Here is a 13697-nt window from a genome sequence, read left to right on the forward strand (position 1 = left end):
ACACATCACATACACACAGGAGCTCAGAACCACACAAGCTCCTCTGTACGCATAGTCCTTTTGAGCAGTTTTTAACATTACCTTTAGAGTCATATTTTTTTTGGGGGGTGTGGTCTTGGGGATGACTTTTATTTATATTTATATTTTTGTTTTTTTTTAATTTTGTATATTTTTTTACATCATTTTTCATTTTTGTACAATGTATGCATTTTCATCTTGGTTATAGTCATTTTAACTATAGTCAATATTGAAATAATTTAAATAATTTAAAATTTTACACACTTACTGTTAGATTGTTGATGCCTTCGGAGAATGCACCAATCTGTCTCACTGTCCCTTCTGAATCTTCCATCTACAAAAAACACACCATAAGGGCAGCACAGTGAGCCTAAGCAAAAATATCGTAAGGGGACTGATAATAAAATCTCCTCTTACAACTCCAGCTGGATGTTAAAAGCTACAATACTTTCTTGCTACCTCTTCTCTAGTGCTCTGATGTTGACAATGGCACTGAAGGGCTGTTGAGCAGAGGGCACTGCTTGGTCCCATGAGTTTATACTGAGACGGCCAAGGAGTATGAGTGGACCCACTCCTGCCTGCTTGAGTGCCTAGATTTCCTTCACACAAGGATGTACCACACAGGTCAGCAACACAGGCTGAGGAGCCAGCCTAATGGGCTGCAATCCCAGCTGTTCAGTCTAGGGTAAGTTACTTAACCTCTCTGTGCACAGCTTTCAGGGAGGACAACAATAATTCCTGCATTTTAGAGTTACCACAAATGTTAATATGTGTCAAGTGCTAAGCACAGTGCCTGTGGCATAGTAAGAAATCTGTATGTGGCTCTGATTATTTCGTTATCTTTATTTTTAAAGGATTTGCAGCAAATTTCCCTGACTAGTAGACATGTACAACAGTTTCTGTGTAGTGTTCCACTGTCGGAAGAACCTTCAGATAGTTCCATGTGCTGCTGCAATATACCTGCTCTAGACGATCCAAGTCATCTTCGTCGTAGAGGCGCATGTCCAAGCCAGCCTTGAATCCCTTCTTAGATGTGCTCCCTGATGCCTGCCCCAGCTCCATCGGACAAACATATTCCTCGCCATCTTCCTGTTTCTTCTTTCTCAGATTCCCAAAATTGCTAAAGGTAAGTTTCTTTGGCTTTAGGAAAACAAACAAAAACATCCAGGGGTTTGATGAAATGCCTATGACAAAGGAGCAGTAATATGTATAATTAAATGATCCACTCAATCATGGAGTGACACGCAACTGGATGATTAGATCTGTGTAATGAAAACAAAAACATCCTAGCCATGTGAGTGATGTCCCCAGACAGGAGAAATGGTCCTGGTCAGGAGCCTCTGGAGATGAAGCTTGTTCTCCTTGTTCATGCTAACTAGCTGGGAGCTCACTGCAAAAAGCAGAATTGCCAAGAGCAATGACTAACAGGACATAGAGCAATGAGATTTCTCAGGGTTGCATCCAGCTTTGCAAGGCTTTCCAATTCGAGGCCAGAGTGGAAATTGGTACGTACTTTATTCTCTTTTTGGGTGAGGCTGTGATTATCTCATGTGCCTGTTATGCTTCTATAATAGCACAGGTCCATGCTAACAGAATCTCTGCCCTGTAGCAGAGAAAGCTTCCAGGGAAAAGGGGAGGAGAAATTCCAGCTTAGTCACTAGATAATCCCTGAGACCATCTGTTAAGGGGATGGCGATCGGGCTGATGTTGAGAATTTAAACAGAACCAAATCCTCAGAGGTTTCAAATCTGGCACATCTTTTAATCTTCTTTCTACATTAAGTTGGTAGAGATAACAGCTTCAGGAAAATATAATAGAGGAATGATGAAAAAGTGATCTGAATTTGGTAGGACCCATGTAAATAGGAAGTAGCCATTCTTAGCTGGTCTATCTTGAATGGTTTCTTAAATATATTTTCCTAATTTGCAAAGCTAGTCAATTATAAACCAGATGAGTTGAATCTATCCAAACAGAAATGTAACTCTTATGCTTGGTTCACCCATAGGTGAACAGGAAATCCTGCTATCAGTACTGGCTGCCCCAGTTGTGTGCTTTCTGCATTAGCAGTCTGTCAGAGAAGCCAACAGCACATTCATTATGGCTAACTCTAATAAACAATCTGCACAAACACTGCTCTAGAAGGAAACTTTCAAAAACGCATCCTTTTAAGTGTTCCCAGAAACACACACACCTTCAACCCATTCACAAAATTTAGTGAAGTCCCAGAAGATGGGATAATCAGGGAACAGTAAACACTGACTCTCTGCTTTGGGCAGCTACTGAGCAGTAGGAGCTTAAGCCAACCTTCACTTTGGCAGTAGCTGTGAGCAGGACATAATCCGGCAGCTCCATGGCATCGCGCTTCTGGTGCTGGGCCTCCACACCGATCAGAAGGTTAAAATGAGTGGCCAAGTGTCTTCGCAACAAGGTCTTACTTGGTGGGATATTCAGTAACTGAGCCATGGTTTCAACATTAAACCTAGGTTCCAGAACCTGTAAGAAAGGTTAACCTGTTACAAGGTACTAGATATTGTACAAGTCTATGCCATTCTTTCTAAATTCAAAGCTTGTTCTTTAAGGCTATGTCCAACCCCTCTCCCAACAGTCCGGTGGGACACAAAGTATGGACTGTGGTCTTAAGAGACTCGGCCCCAGATTGTGAGGACTAGAGCAGGTCCTGATGCCTGGGCACTACAAAGTCAGGAGTTCGACCTCTCTGACAGGGCCCTTTGGGAAGCCTCTGGAAGCAACTCCTCATGCTACTTCTGTACACAGAACAGAAGAGTATCCTTGCAGGGCTTTAAAAATATGGTCTCAGTAGGCAAAAAAAAAAAAAAAAAAAAAAAGGGAAAGAGTTTGAATCGAATCCAGAGTTATATAACATAAATAAAACATATGGGAAGAAATACTCTGAAAGCAAAGATGCTCTCAAAGTAGTGCAGGAGGGTTGGGGGGTTAGACAGCAGGAGGCCTATGAGCAACCTGCTGGTCACACCCTACTAAAGGAGACAGACTGGTAAGAAATAAAGATAGAATCAAAGGTTCCAGGCTTACCATGAGCCCTCCGTGGACGCCGCTGCCTCTGAGGTTGGGGGCATACTCCGCCAGATCCACGGAGCGCAGCCACTCCATCACACGGTGGTTGGTCCACTGTTGAACCTCTGCTGGGGTGACGCTGCTCTGTGGGGACAAAGTACCACCAAGAGCTTCAATCACCAGCTCTGAGGCCCCAAATATCACCGCTGCGTGTTTTGTCTAAAAAGCCTGCCTCACGAGCAGCGCTACCAAAGGGCCCTTCTAGAGAAGGCATCAAGGGTGTTTGCTAAGTGGAACTCTCTTTTAAGGATTAGGTCACAGAATTTCAAACATTTTTCTGCACGAATAAAAGCAGCACTTTAGGAAAAATTCTGTGACTTAGGAAGCGAGGGAAAAAAAAAAACAGCCCCAAGAAAGAGGAAGCATAATTAAAAACAGTCCTTGGCTTCAGGTAGGAAGATAGGAGCCTCACAGGGTGTGATGCGGGGAGAGAGATGCAGGGTGGTAAAATCTAAGAAGTAAACAAGGTGGGCCTGGGGTTCAGCGCCTCAGGGAGCCAGATGCCTTTGCCACCAGCTCTAGGAAGAAGTGGGAGTGGGTCATGTATACAAGGACAGACCCATGCGTGGGAAGCACCACAGCCAAGCCACCCCACAGATGCTACCTCGTCCGACGGCCGCCTCCGCAGACAGTTGGGTTCAAAGTTATTGATCCGCAGGACTTGGATGGCCCTTTTGATACTGAGATGATGGAGCACACTCACAACCTTCAAAGACAGTAAGTCATCCTGCAAAAGAACAGCACAGGGCTCACCAAGCTGCCAGGAGTAGAGGCCTTCTCCAGGATACCTTGGAAAGGTGAGCACAAAGAGGAGTCCTCAAGTCCTGCCCATGATTTCAAAGGCTTCTTTAGTAACAGAACCCTTTTCCTTCTTTTTTTTTTTTTTTAAGATTATTTATGTATACAAGAACTGGGGTACAGGCCAGAGGTGTGTGGGGGGAGAGGATTCACTAGAGACAGAGTGGGGAACAGAACAGGAGGAATGACTGAAGTACACTGCTGAGGGGAGCAGTGGGCAAGGCAGGAGAGGTCTGCTGTGCCATGTGGGTAGCTCCCTGGCTGGGGATCAAATTCATACTGCAGTGGCTGTGGACAGCCCCACAGGTTGTGTTTTAAAACCCCTTGCGCCACCAGGGAAGCCCAGAACCCTTTTCCTGTTCCAAACCAAATCATGCCCAGAATTAATGTTCTCCCAGCTATAGGTGACCTCCCCTGTTTCTCTCTTTTGCCAACACTGATAGGGTAGCGGGACCCCAGCACTCTGGGAAGCACAGTGAAGGTCTGTACGAGGTCCCTGCCACCCCTGATCTGCTGTGATCTGATTCAGTCAAGCAGATCAGTCCAGATTTGGCTTTCTAAGCTAAGGCACATCACTGTGTTGGGGGAAATCAGAAGAGCACCTCATTATATTCTCCCCCTAGCTTCTAGAAGTCTCGAGTTCTAAATTATTATGCCATAGCTAGCAGACACTGAACAATTTTGGAAAAAAGGCATAGTGAAAGTGAAGAAGTAAAATGAGTTTAGTTGTAAGTAGTAATAAATGCCACTAATCCATTCCTTTAAGGAGTGCCATCCCTAGTCTGTGGTCACAGAAAACATTTCAAATATTCAAACACAGCAAAACAAATTATTTTAGGAGAAGGTGATTTGTGGGTAATGTCAATATAAGCACCAATCTACTTTCAAACACGCCTAGTAATAAACAAGGAAAACATCCATTTTAGCCACACCTTACTGATAACATGTTTCTTTGGGGGGGGGGGGGAAGGCAAGGAAGAAAAACTTGAATCTACTATATAACTATTTTAAAAATAAAATTAGACAATCGGTTTAAATCTTTACAGCCACTGACTGAGTAAAAAATTGTTTCCTGAGTTCTTTCTGGATTAATTTCTTAAAGGTAGTGTCTTACCATCAGTTAGTTAGGAAAGATATTAACATATTTTAATCTAAGATTGACACATCCAGTCAAACCATTTCCAAAGAGGCTATTTTTATCTACTTATATTGGATCAATTTTTAAAAAAATAACTTTTTTTTTATTAAAAAGTTTATACTTCGAGCAATTTTAAAAATAGGGGCTATTTTTTTAAAGATGTATTTTATTTATTTATACATACAAGAATTTGGGTGTAGGCCAGGGGTGCAGGGGCCAGAGGATTAGCCAGAGACTGAGTGGGGAGCAGATCAGGCAGATCTACTGAAATACACTGTTAAGGGGAGCAACAGGCAAGACAGGAGAGAGGAGAGGTCTGCTGCACCATGTGGGTCAGCAACCTGGCTGGGGATCAAATTCATGGCACAGTGGCTGGCAATAGCTTAATATCACTGAGACTTTAACCCCTGTACCACCAGAGAGGCCCACAGGATCTATTTTCTTTTAAAACAAAACAGACTTTTAAAATTTTTTTCATTTAAAACATTTTATTTTTAAATAGTTTTAGATTTATTAGAGAGTTGCCAGAGATAGTACAGAATTTCATATACCCTTTACCCAGTTTCTGCTAAACTTAACACCTTATACAGCCATGATATATTCATCAAAACTAAAAAGTTAACAGAGACAATAAAATTTAAGTGAACTATGGACTTTATTCAGATTTCAGCAGCTTTTCCACTAAGGTGCTTTTTCTGTTCTAGGAACCAATCCAAGATATCACATTAAAACAGACTTTTGGGGGCTCGGGACTTTCGGGGCCAAGTTTTCTAAGGTACTTTATTCTTTTATAATCATGGAAGTTACACATATACTTTTTATACTTTTAAGTCTGAATTTACTCACATTTCCATGGGAATATACTTATACCTAGAGAAGCAGGCAGAGAGTTACTGAATTAGTTGCAGGCAGGGATCTGGAAAGAAACAGCCTAATTTCAAATGCTCTATGACTTTCTACCACTTTCTAACTATGGAACTTGGTTAAGGTTCTTTATTCCTTCATTTTCTCATGTCAAAAGTGGGGATAATGATAATGTTAACAAGGGTAGCTGGAACTTGAGTATTTATGTGAGTATGTTGGTAGAAAGAGTGCCTAGCATGCAGTATAGGTGCTGCACACATGAGCACTACCTCACTTGAGCAGGCACACATAATGCATCCTCATAAATGTGGACTTGGTTCAATTATAGAGAACAAAACAAATTCCATGAGCTAAACCTCTTATTTCTTTGATTTTGAAAATTTCCAATTTAAGTGAGCTGTTAGAAACTTTCAACTTATCTAAAGAAGAAGATATATGTGGTATTTTGATCCATAACCTAAATCACAAAAGGCCATTTAAGTAAAGGTCTCTTGTAATGCTTGGAATCTACAACAGCTCTTGAGGAATCCACTGGTCCCCATGTCGCAAGGAAGGGAACATCCTTGATCCATTGGGTGGAGGGCTGAAAACAGTGATGAAGGAGCCAGACAGAAGGTGCAACTTTCCCTCCTGCCACAGTGACCTTGCCCTAGCAGAACTGGGTCTTAGGAAACAGCCCTCAAAAGTGGAAGGGAAGGGAGAAGACTAGTCCCCTTCGCATGTCAGACCAGAGGCGAGCCTCCTCTGAATGCTCACCGAACAGGGGAATACCGAGCTTAGCAACTTCTAGGGCTTCAAAGCACTACATTCTCCATTTTAAAAATGTATTTCTGAGATATATAATTAACATATCATAAAATTCACCCACTCATGTACACATCAGTGTCTACACAGTTGAATATATATGAAATCAACTTCCTGTACAGCTTAGTTTATTTATTTATTTTTTAAAAAGATTTATTTATTTATTTATACAAGCACTGGGTACAGTCAGAAGCGTAGGAGAGCGAGAGAATTCACCAGAGCCAGAGCGGGGAACAGAGCAGGCAGAAGGACTGAAGTACACTGCTGAGGGGAGCAGCGGGCAGCAAGAGAGGTCTGAGAGCCATGCGGGATCCTCCTCCCATGGCCGGGGAGCAGCTGGGGATCAAACCGGTGCCGCAGAGGCTGCGGGCAGCTTCGCAACCCAGCGCTCAACCGCTGCGCCACCGGGGAGGCCCTGTACAGCTTAGTTTAAAATAGGTTTCAGAGAGCTTTAAATCAGAGTGCCCAATTTTCAGCAGGCTATTTGCAATCACCAAATTCTGCCACTGCACCTTCAGAGAAAACAGTCCCTCCCCTCTCCTCAGGTTAAAGCAACACTCTCAAACTCTGGTGCAATCAGGGTGAAAACTGTATTTGTTCACTCCATTTGTATGGCCATCAGAAGGAAAAACCTTTACTCCCCCAATCCGAGGAGAAAACCACTTACCACGGTCATGTAATGGAGCATTCGACCATCTACCCGTCCCTCATCAAACTGGGTCTTGTACTGGGGGAGACCAATATCATCCAACCATCCTAAGGAGAGAAATAGGGTCATAACCAGGTCACAGAACACCAGTTCTTATGATTAATATATATATATATATGTATATATACACACACGTATACACACATACGCAGGCATATATACATACTTCACGCACACACATTAGGTTGTCGGAAAAGAAAAGTCATGATGTGTTTTTGCATAGAAAAGAGGAAAAATGTATCATGATTTTCCGACCATCCAATAGTTCCTTCTATTCATTCATGACTCTAAAACCTCTTACTAGTAACCCAGTTGAAATCCAGTTTTCCATGATTAGTTTCTTCTTCAGATCCCAGGGCTTGGAGAGCAAGCTGGAGTTTCTTTCGATGAAGTGAATGCTTGATTCCAAGTTCCTGAAATAAACAGAAATACTGACTTTAAATTTCTGTCACTATGAGCTAGATGCCACTAGTAAGGATACAGAGCCCTCCAAAATGAACAAACAATTACATTCACTCATTTCGCTCAAGTAGTAAAAGTAGTAAAAAGTAAAGTACATAAGTAACAGGGAACACATGTTAAATGATTGCATATAAAATGTAGGGCTCTCTTTATTCTTTCTGCAAAGTGAAACTGAATTGTCTATATTACATTGGGAAGATGAGCCAGGGATAAAGGCACAAAATGATTTTGACAAATAAGAGGCTGAAGACTTACTGTTATGGCTATCCGATCATTTTTCATTAAAAAGGCCAGTGGCTTCCCAGCCATACCCATGGGTGTCACCAGCCAGAGCTAGTAGAAGGGAGCCACCTGTTATGATGCCTAACTCCCCCCACCCTAGAGCAACAGTTTGTTACATTTCAGCCCCATCAGCATGGTGGATGGGTACCCACTCACCACCCAGGACCCCAAAGTACCACAGCCAAGTGGGGAGACCTCCTGGGCCACATGAAAACATCCTAAAGTTCACGCCCCTTTTTCTTTAAGTTTTTGAAATGCAACATTGTTTTTTTTAAAGATTTATTTATTTAGGTGTAGAAGAACTGGGGTGTAGGCCAGAGGTGCAGGGGGTGAGAAGATTCACCAGAGACAGAATGGGAAGCAGAACAGGCAGATCTAGTGAAATACCATTGCTAAAGGGAGTAGCGGGTAAGACAGGAGAGGTCTGCTGCACCATGTGGGTGCCATGTGGATTAGCTAGCTTCCTGGCCAGGTATCAAACTCAGGCCACAACGTGGTAGCGCTGAGACTTAAATCTTAGGCTACCAGGGAGGCCCCCTGAAATGCAACATTTTTATTTAACTTTCTGTTAAGAAAACATAACACTTTGGTTTCCCTTTGTAATGTTTTTTCTCCTGAAACTTCTTTAAGAAAAATGGAGGATGGATGGATGGATGGAATGAACAAAATGCCAGTGGCTGAAGAGTCTCATAAGTAGTCATTAAGATCAGGTTCGGTCTGTTAAGTCCATGGGGATAAAGTAGTGTGAGCAGGAAACCCAAACTTTCAAGAATACTCACTAACATTACCTACTCCACCTTCTGGAGCATAAAACAATCCTACATTCACAGTCTTTCTCTCTCAGCATCCATTTTGCAAACCAAACAGAGAAGCACTCACTTTCTCCAGGTCTTGCTGAGAAGCCTGCAGAAGTGTCTGGCCAGAGGCGATCCAGTGCTTGCCAGAATTCAAGTAGGAACCCAAGCCCTGCTCCACAAGCCAGCTGCACACCTGCTCCTTGGTCCATTTGGCAAATGGCATATCCAGGTCACTGCAGGAAAATGAACATTTGCATGATGAGCAATTCAGAGCCAACCTTGTGGGGTTTGAACCTCTGTAAAACTAATACATGTGGACATTCACTGGTGAGATACATTTGACCACGAAGAGCTGGTTTTTAATCCATACTTGGAGGACTGAAAGGTACCCTAAGGACCACAGTCTTCATTTCAAACCAAATCAGAGAAGACACCCTGTGATTTAATAAAAGCACATTCCATACAGGAAGACTGAGCTGAACCCTCTCCTGAGGTCAGGTCACTGTACTAGTGTAATGCTGTGTGAAGACTGAGGCCCCACATGGACAGCACTCCGTCAGATGGACTGCAGCTCAGGGCTGATTTGAACTGACTTGGGCAGAACCTCGGTTTCTCCCCAGGTGACGGTCAATGAGAAGAGGGCAACATGGCACTGTCACCAAGTGTGGAAAAGTATCATCAGCAGAGGCTGTTTTACTTGGACAGAAGAGAAGTGTTCTTGCTTGACAACATGTGGAGATGAAAAAGGCTATTTATTTTTTGATAGCAGAAGGAGATACTGTCTTGTGTACTAAGAGGACATATGGCAAATGAGACTGCTCAGTATCTCAAGGTCAGAGTTTCTTCCTTGGTGAAGCCTACACCCAGACTTCTGCCTGGGAGGGAGGGACTGGCTGCAAAGGCACACCAGTCCAGTGTGCCATTGAAGGATTTAGTATCAGTGAGCTGTGCTATATGTTTGCCAACCCACCCTTTTACCCAAGGCCCCGCCTGAACTGTGATAAGATGTAGGAAAAGTTCCTAAGAGACTTAACAGAGAAAATATTACATCCTGGTACATTTAAGAATTCTGATGGCTTGTATCAGACTCAGTGAATAAGTGCTTTCCCAGCCTCCACTAACTGTGAATGGTTACTGAACAATAACTATTTGCCAGATACTTAACAGCATGTGCTATGGGTTAATCTCCACCTCACCTTTGGGAGCAGGTGCTGATGATCACTCTGAGAAACAGACACAGAGCCTGGAAGCAGCTGGTCACTGTCACCCAGCTTGTAGGGAGTGGCAAGGGCAGAAATCAGATGCATGCAGTCAAACTGTCCTTCCAGGCCCAGGCTTCAGAGCCTTACGTGAGCTGCTCTAGGTAACATGAAGTCCTTCCAGCTCAGATGCTACTGACACTTCAGCTCTGGCTCCTCACCTCCCTCCCACAGGTCCAGCTGCCCTGCTTAGAGGAGAGGGCCCTTCCACCAGCAGGCCAGTCTGCAACTCCGGGACAATCCTAACCTTGCAGGTGCTGGGGTAGATGCAAAAGTCTGCTCACTTGGTTGTTCTTACCTGTTAGTCTGTCCCAAATCTCGAGACCAGCCTAGTCGGGGCCCTGCCGTGGCCCTTGTCCCTCCTCTCTTGAACTCGGGCTCAGACATGTCCTCTGGGTTGAATGTCGTTGACTGACTTCTTCTGAGTCTGCACAGAGGACACAGCACACACAGTCTCAGGTTAGATCTGTGTGGCCTTGGACAGCACAACTCATCAGACACTTTTAACCAGTGCCTGCATCTGAGCTATGTCCCTGTGAGTATCCTTAAAGTGGACACTTGGATTTAAACTTTCACTGAGCCCCAACAAGCCCATATAACCCAAGTCACAACCTTCCTCTGTCAGAGGACACAGGGCATTGCAATTCCGCTGCCATTTTCAGCCAATTTTCCAATTATTCCTACAGTCAAGCAGCCTCTAAAACAAAAGCCTCTCCATTTGTTCTGCAATCACTTACTTTCCAAAAAGTTTCATGATGCCTCTGGATTTCTTTTTGGAATCTGGAGACGGTGGGGACAGCTGGAAGGGACTACTCCCCTGGGACTCTTTGGGCCGAGAGGATACCCCTGCCAGATCCAGGTGCTCAGCTGTCTCCTTTTCTGTTTCAGCTAGTCCGAAAATAGAATACAAACACATTGGGTTTTAAAATATGGAGGGATCACGACTAGATGTTACACTTCTTGGTTTAGTAACTTTTAAGGATTCTTCCTCTGCTGGCCTATAAATCAGCGATTTACAAAGAACACCTTGCAGAGATTAAAGAGGGATATTCTACCCTCCACTCTGTTGCATTTAAAGTCCAGCTCCTTTGAGATTTGAAGGTGTGACAGGATTACCACATTCTTTCTTCAAATGACCTGAATTCATAACGAAACCATCTCAGTCTTGCTGAACACTTGCTTGTGCAGGCTGTCTATGACCTTCTTTCCCATTTATCACCTCCTTTAGCTTCTGCCAGGATGTGCCCCTAGATTTCCCAGCTGAGAGTTTCTTCTTGGCTGGAGCACTTGTTTCCCTGCCTCCTCCACTCCACTCCAAGGTTCTGTCCTAGGTCCTTCTGCAGGCGCTCTTGGTAAGCTCACCTGTTCTAGGCTTAGCACTAAGCAATGGCTTCGTTTACTTTTATCAGCAGCTGACATCAATATCTCTGGGTGACCTTCCCCCTACACCCCCGCCTTAGTATCTGAATGTTTATATTTCCATGCTGGGGTGCCATGGCCAGCTGGGATTCAACAAAGCCATGCAATTTTCCTGAGCAAGACTTCAAGTTTTCTCATTCAATGATTCATTAATATTAATATTCTAAACTCGCTGACATTTTTCCTTTCATTTCTTTCTCTCCTTTGACAATTATATTCAATCATTTACCAAGTTCTAGAAAGTGTTTGTTTATTCAGGAAATTTATTCCTGTTTATAAGCTTTTATGACTATACACTGAGAAGAGTGAACTGGGTCTGCACAAACTTCTCTTCTGACATAAAATGAGTGTCTGTTGATTTGCTTTAACAGAATGATGTTCAAATTTGCTCCTCTCAGATGTCAAAGCATTAACTCTTTCTTTTAGCTATTTCTTTTTTTTTATACATACCCCCTTTTATTTTTTTTTGCTTATAAAAATTTTGAAAGTGTTTTCAAAAATTTTGAAAGTGTTTTTTTAAAATACATTTCCTATATCATTTTTCATTTTTGCACAATGTATGCATTTTCATCTTGGTTATATTCCCCATACAATTGCACCCCCCCTTATTTTGACCCCAATCTCTCTTTTAGCTGTTTCTTGATGGACCATCCCACACTAGCAAATCAGCACTAGGGTGAGCTAGCACTTTACACCTTTACAGAGGAAAGTACAAGTTTTACAACCCACCACCCCGGGCCCCCCCTCCGGGGCAGTCTTTCAGCAAGATGGGAGAGTTGCGGAGGTTGCCTATTCTATGCAGCAGAGCTTTGACTATAGGAAGCAGCATTTCCTTCTTAGCTTTGACAATTCATTTCTCCTAAGAAAGGTGCAAAAACATCTGAAAATAGTTGTGTGAAGAAATCAGTTTCTTGTATTCATCCAGTGTCCATTCTAGACGTTTAAGTTACACAAAATGAAGCCCTCTTTGCCGTCCACGCGACTAGACAGATAGCTATACAAGGTGAAGGGAACCACTGGGAAACCCCAGAAAAGCCTTCCCTATATTCCTGAAGCTGTGGCTGGTGGCAGTGTGCCTGGAAACGCCTCCTAGGGAATCCTTATTTTTTTTCTACTTTTTTCCTTTTCTCCATCCTCATTTTAAAAGCATCTTAATTTTTTATTTTTTAACATTGAGGACTTTTTTGCTACCATACCTGACCTTTGAAAAAGGAAACCTGAATTTCCCATCTCCTCAAGTCAGTTTGAGGGGCATGCCTCAAATCCCACATAAGGTTATATCTTCTGTCACTATACCTTGCCTCCATCTTCAGAGCAATAAAATGTCAGAAAATGTTCTCCCAAGAGAAATAAATTCTAAAATGACTGTTTTCAATGTCTTCCACAGACCTCTGTGCTTGACTGTAAAAGCACTTCTTTGGGATGCTGAGGGAAATGTAACCCTGGAGAAAGACTGCAAGGCCCTAGCCTGGGAGTCAGTGGTGGGGCGCTGTGGGAAGGGTCAGGTGCCCAGCCCTGCACTGCAAGTGCCCAGGGCCGCTCAGAGCCTGTGCCAGATCAATAGTGTGAGTTAGGGCAGCGTCTAGGCTTGGAAGCACAGGCAGAAGCTGGAAGGTGCTCAGGACTAGGTAACTACATCTTCGGCAGAGCCAGCCTGGTGTCTAGAGCACAGATCCAAGCGCAGGGAGCAGCCTGATGGCGGCGCGGGCAGGCATGCAGGGTACCGTACCTAGGGTGGGCGCACTGGCACTCCGCGCACGGTCTTCAGATATCCCCACAACGCACACAAACACACGCAGCCCAATGGAGAGAACACAGGGGAAGGACAAAATGAAACACAGGTCAAACTGCGACTCTGGAACACACCCAGCAGGAGAGGAGGCAGGCACCGGCCATGCCTCTGAGGGTGACGGACCCCGCTGGATCCAGGTTCAAAACTGCAGGGAGACTGCTCATCTCAAAGGCAGAGAGGCACATTCTGAGGTCCTGTGCTAAGTTTATGCCCCAGAACAGGCTGCAGGTGAGTTTCTACACAGAGCTAGCTTCACACC

At 43.8% G+C, this 13697-nt stretch overlaps 1 protein-coding gene across 10 annotated transcripts in view; it reads right to left on the reverse strand.

Annotated features, from left to right (window-relative positions):
- The window catches only part of PPFIBP1 (PPFIA binding protein 1), a 136766-nt gene that overhangs the window by 1872 nt on the left and 121197 nt on the right, over positions 1–13697 (reverse strand). For 9 of the 10 annotated variants that reach the window (XM_054696333.1, XM_054696336.1, XM_054696340.1 and 6 more), the window contains 11 exons: positions 13376–13408; positions 10965–11115; positions 10526–10654; positions 9051–9201; positions 7729–7840; positions 7386–7474; positions 3719–3841; positions 3073–3198; positions 2323–2511; positions 979–1158; positions 287–352 (listed from right to left, as the gene is read on the reverse strand). In XM_054696333.1, coding sequence (XP_054552308.1) covers positions 287–352; positions 979–1158; positions 2323–2511; positions 3073–3198; positions 3719–3841; positions 7386–7474; positions 7729–7840; positions 9051–9201; positions 10526–10654; positions 10965–11115; positions 13376–13408 — 1349 coding nt within the window. The remainder of the gene's footprint in view (positions 1–286; positions 353–978; positions 1159–2322; positions 2512–3072; positions 3199–3718; positions 3842–7385; positions 7475–7728; positions 7841–9050; positions 9202–10525; positions 10655–10964; positions 11116–13375; positions 13409–13697) is intronic. The other variant, XM_054696338.1, reaches the window with a different exon arrangement.

This window comes from Talpa occidentalis, unplaced genomic scaffold (assembly GCF_014898055.3).
Source record: "Talpa occidentalis isolate TD23 unplaced genomic scaffold, MPIMG_talOcc4v2.1 talOcc4.16, whole genome shotgun sequence".
NCBI lineage: Eukaryota > Metazoa > Chordata > Mammalia > Eulipotyphla > Talpidae > Talpa > Talpa occidentalis.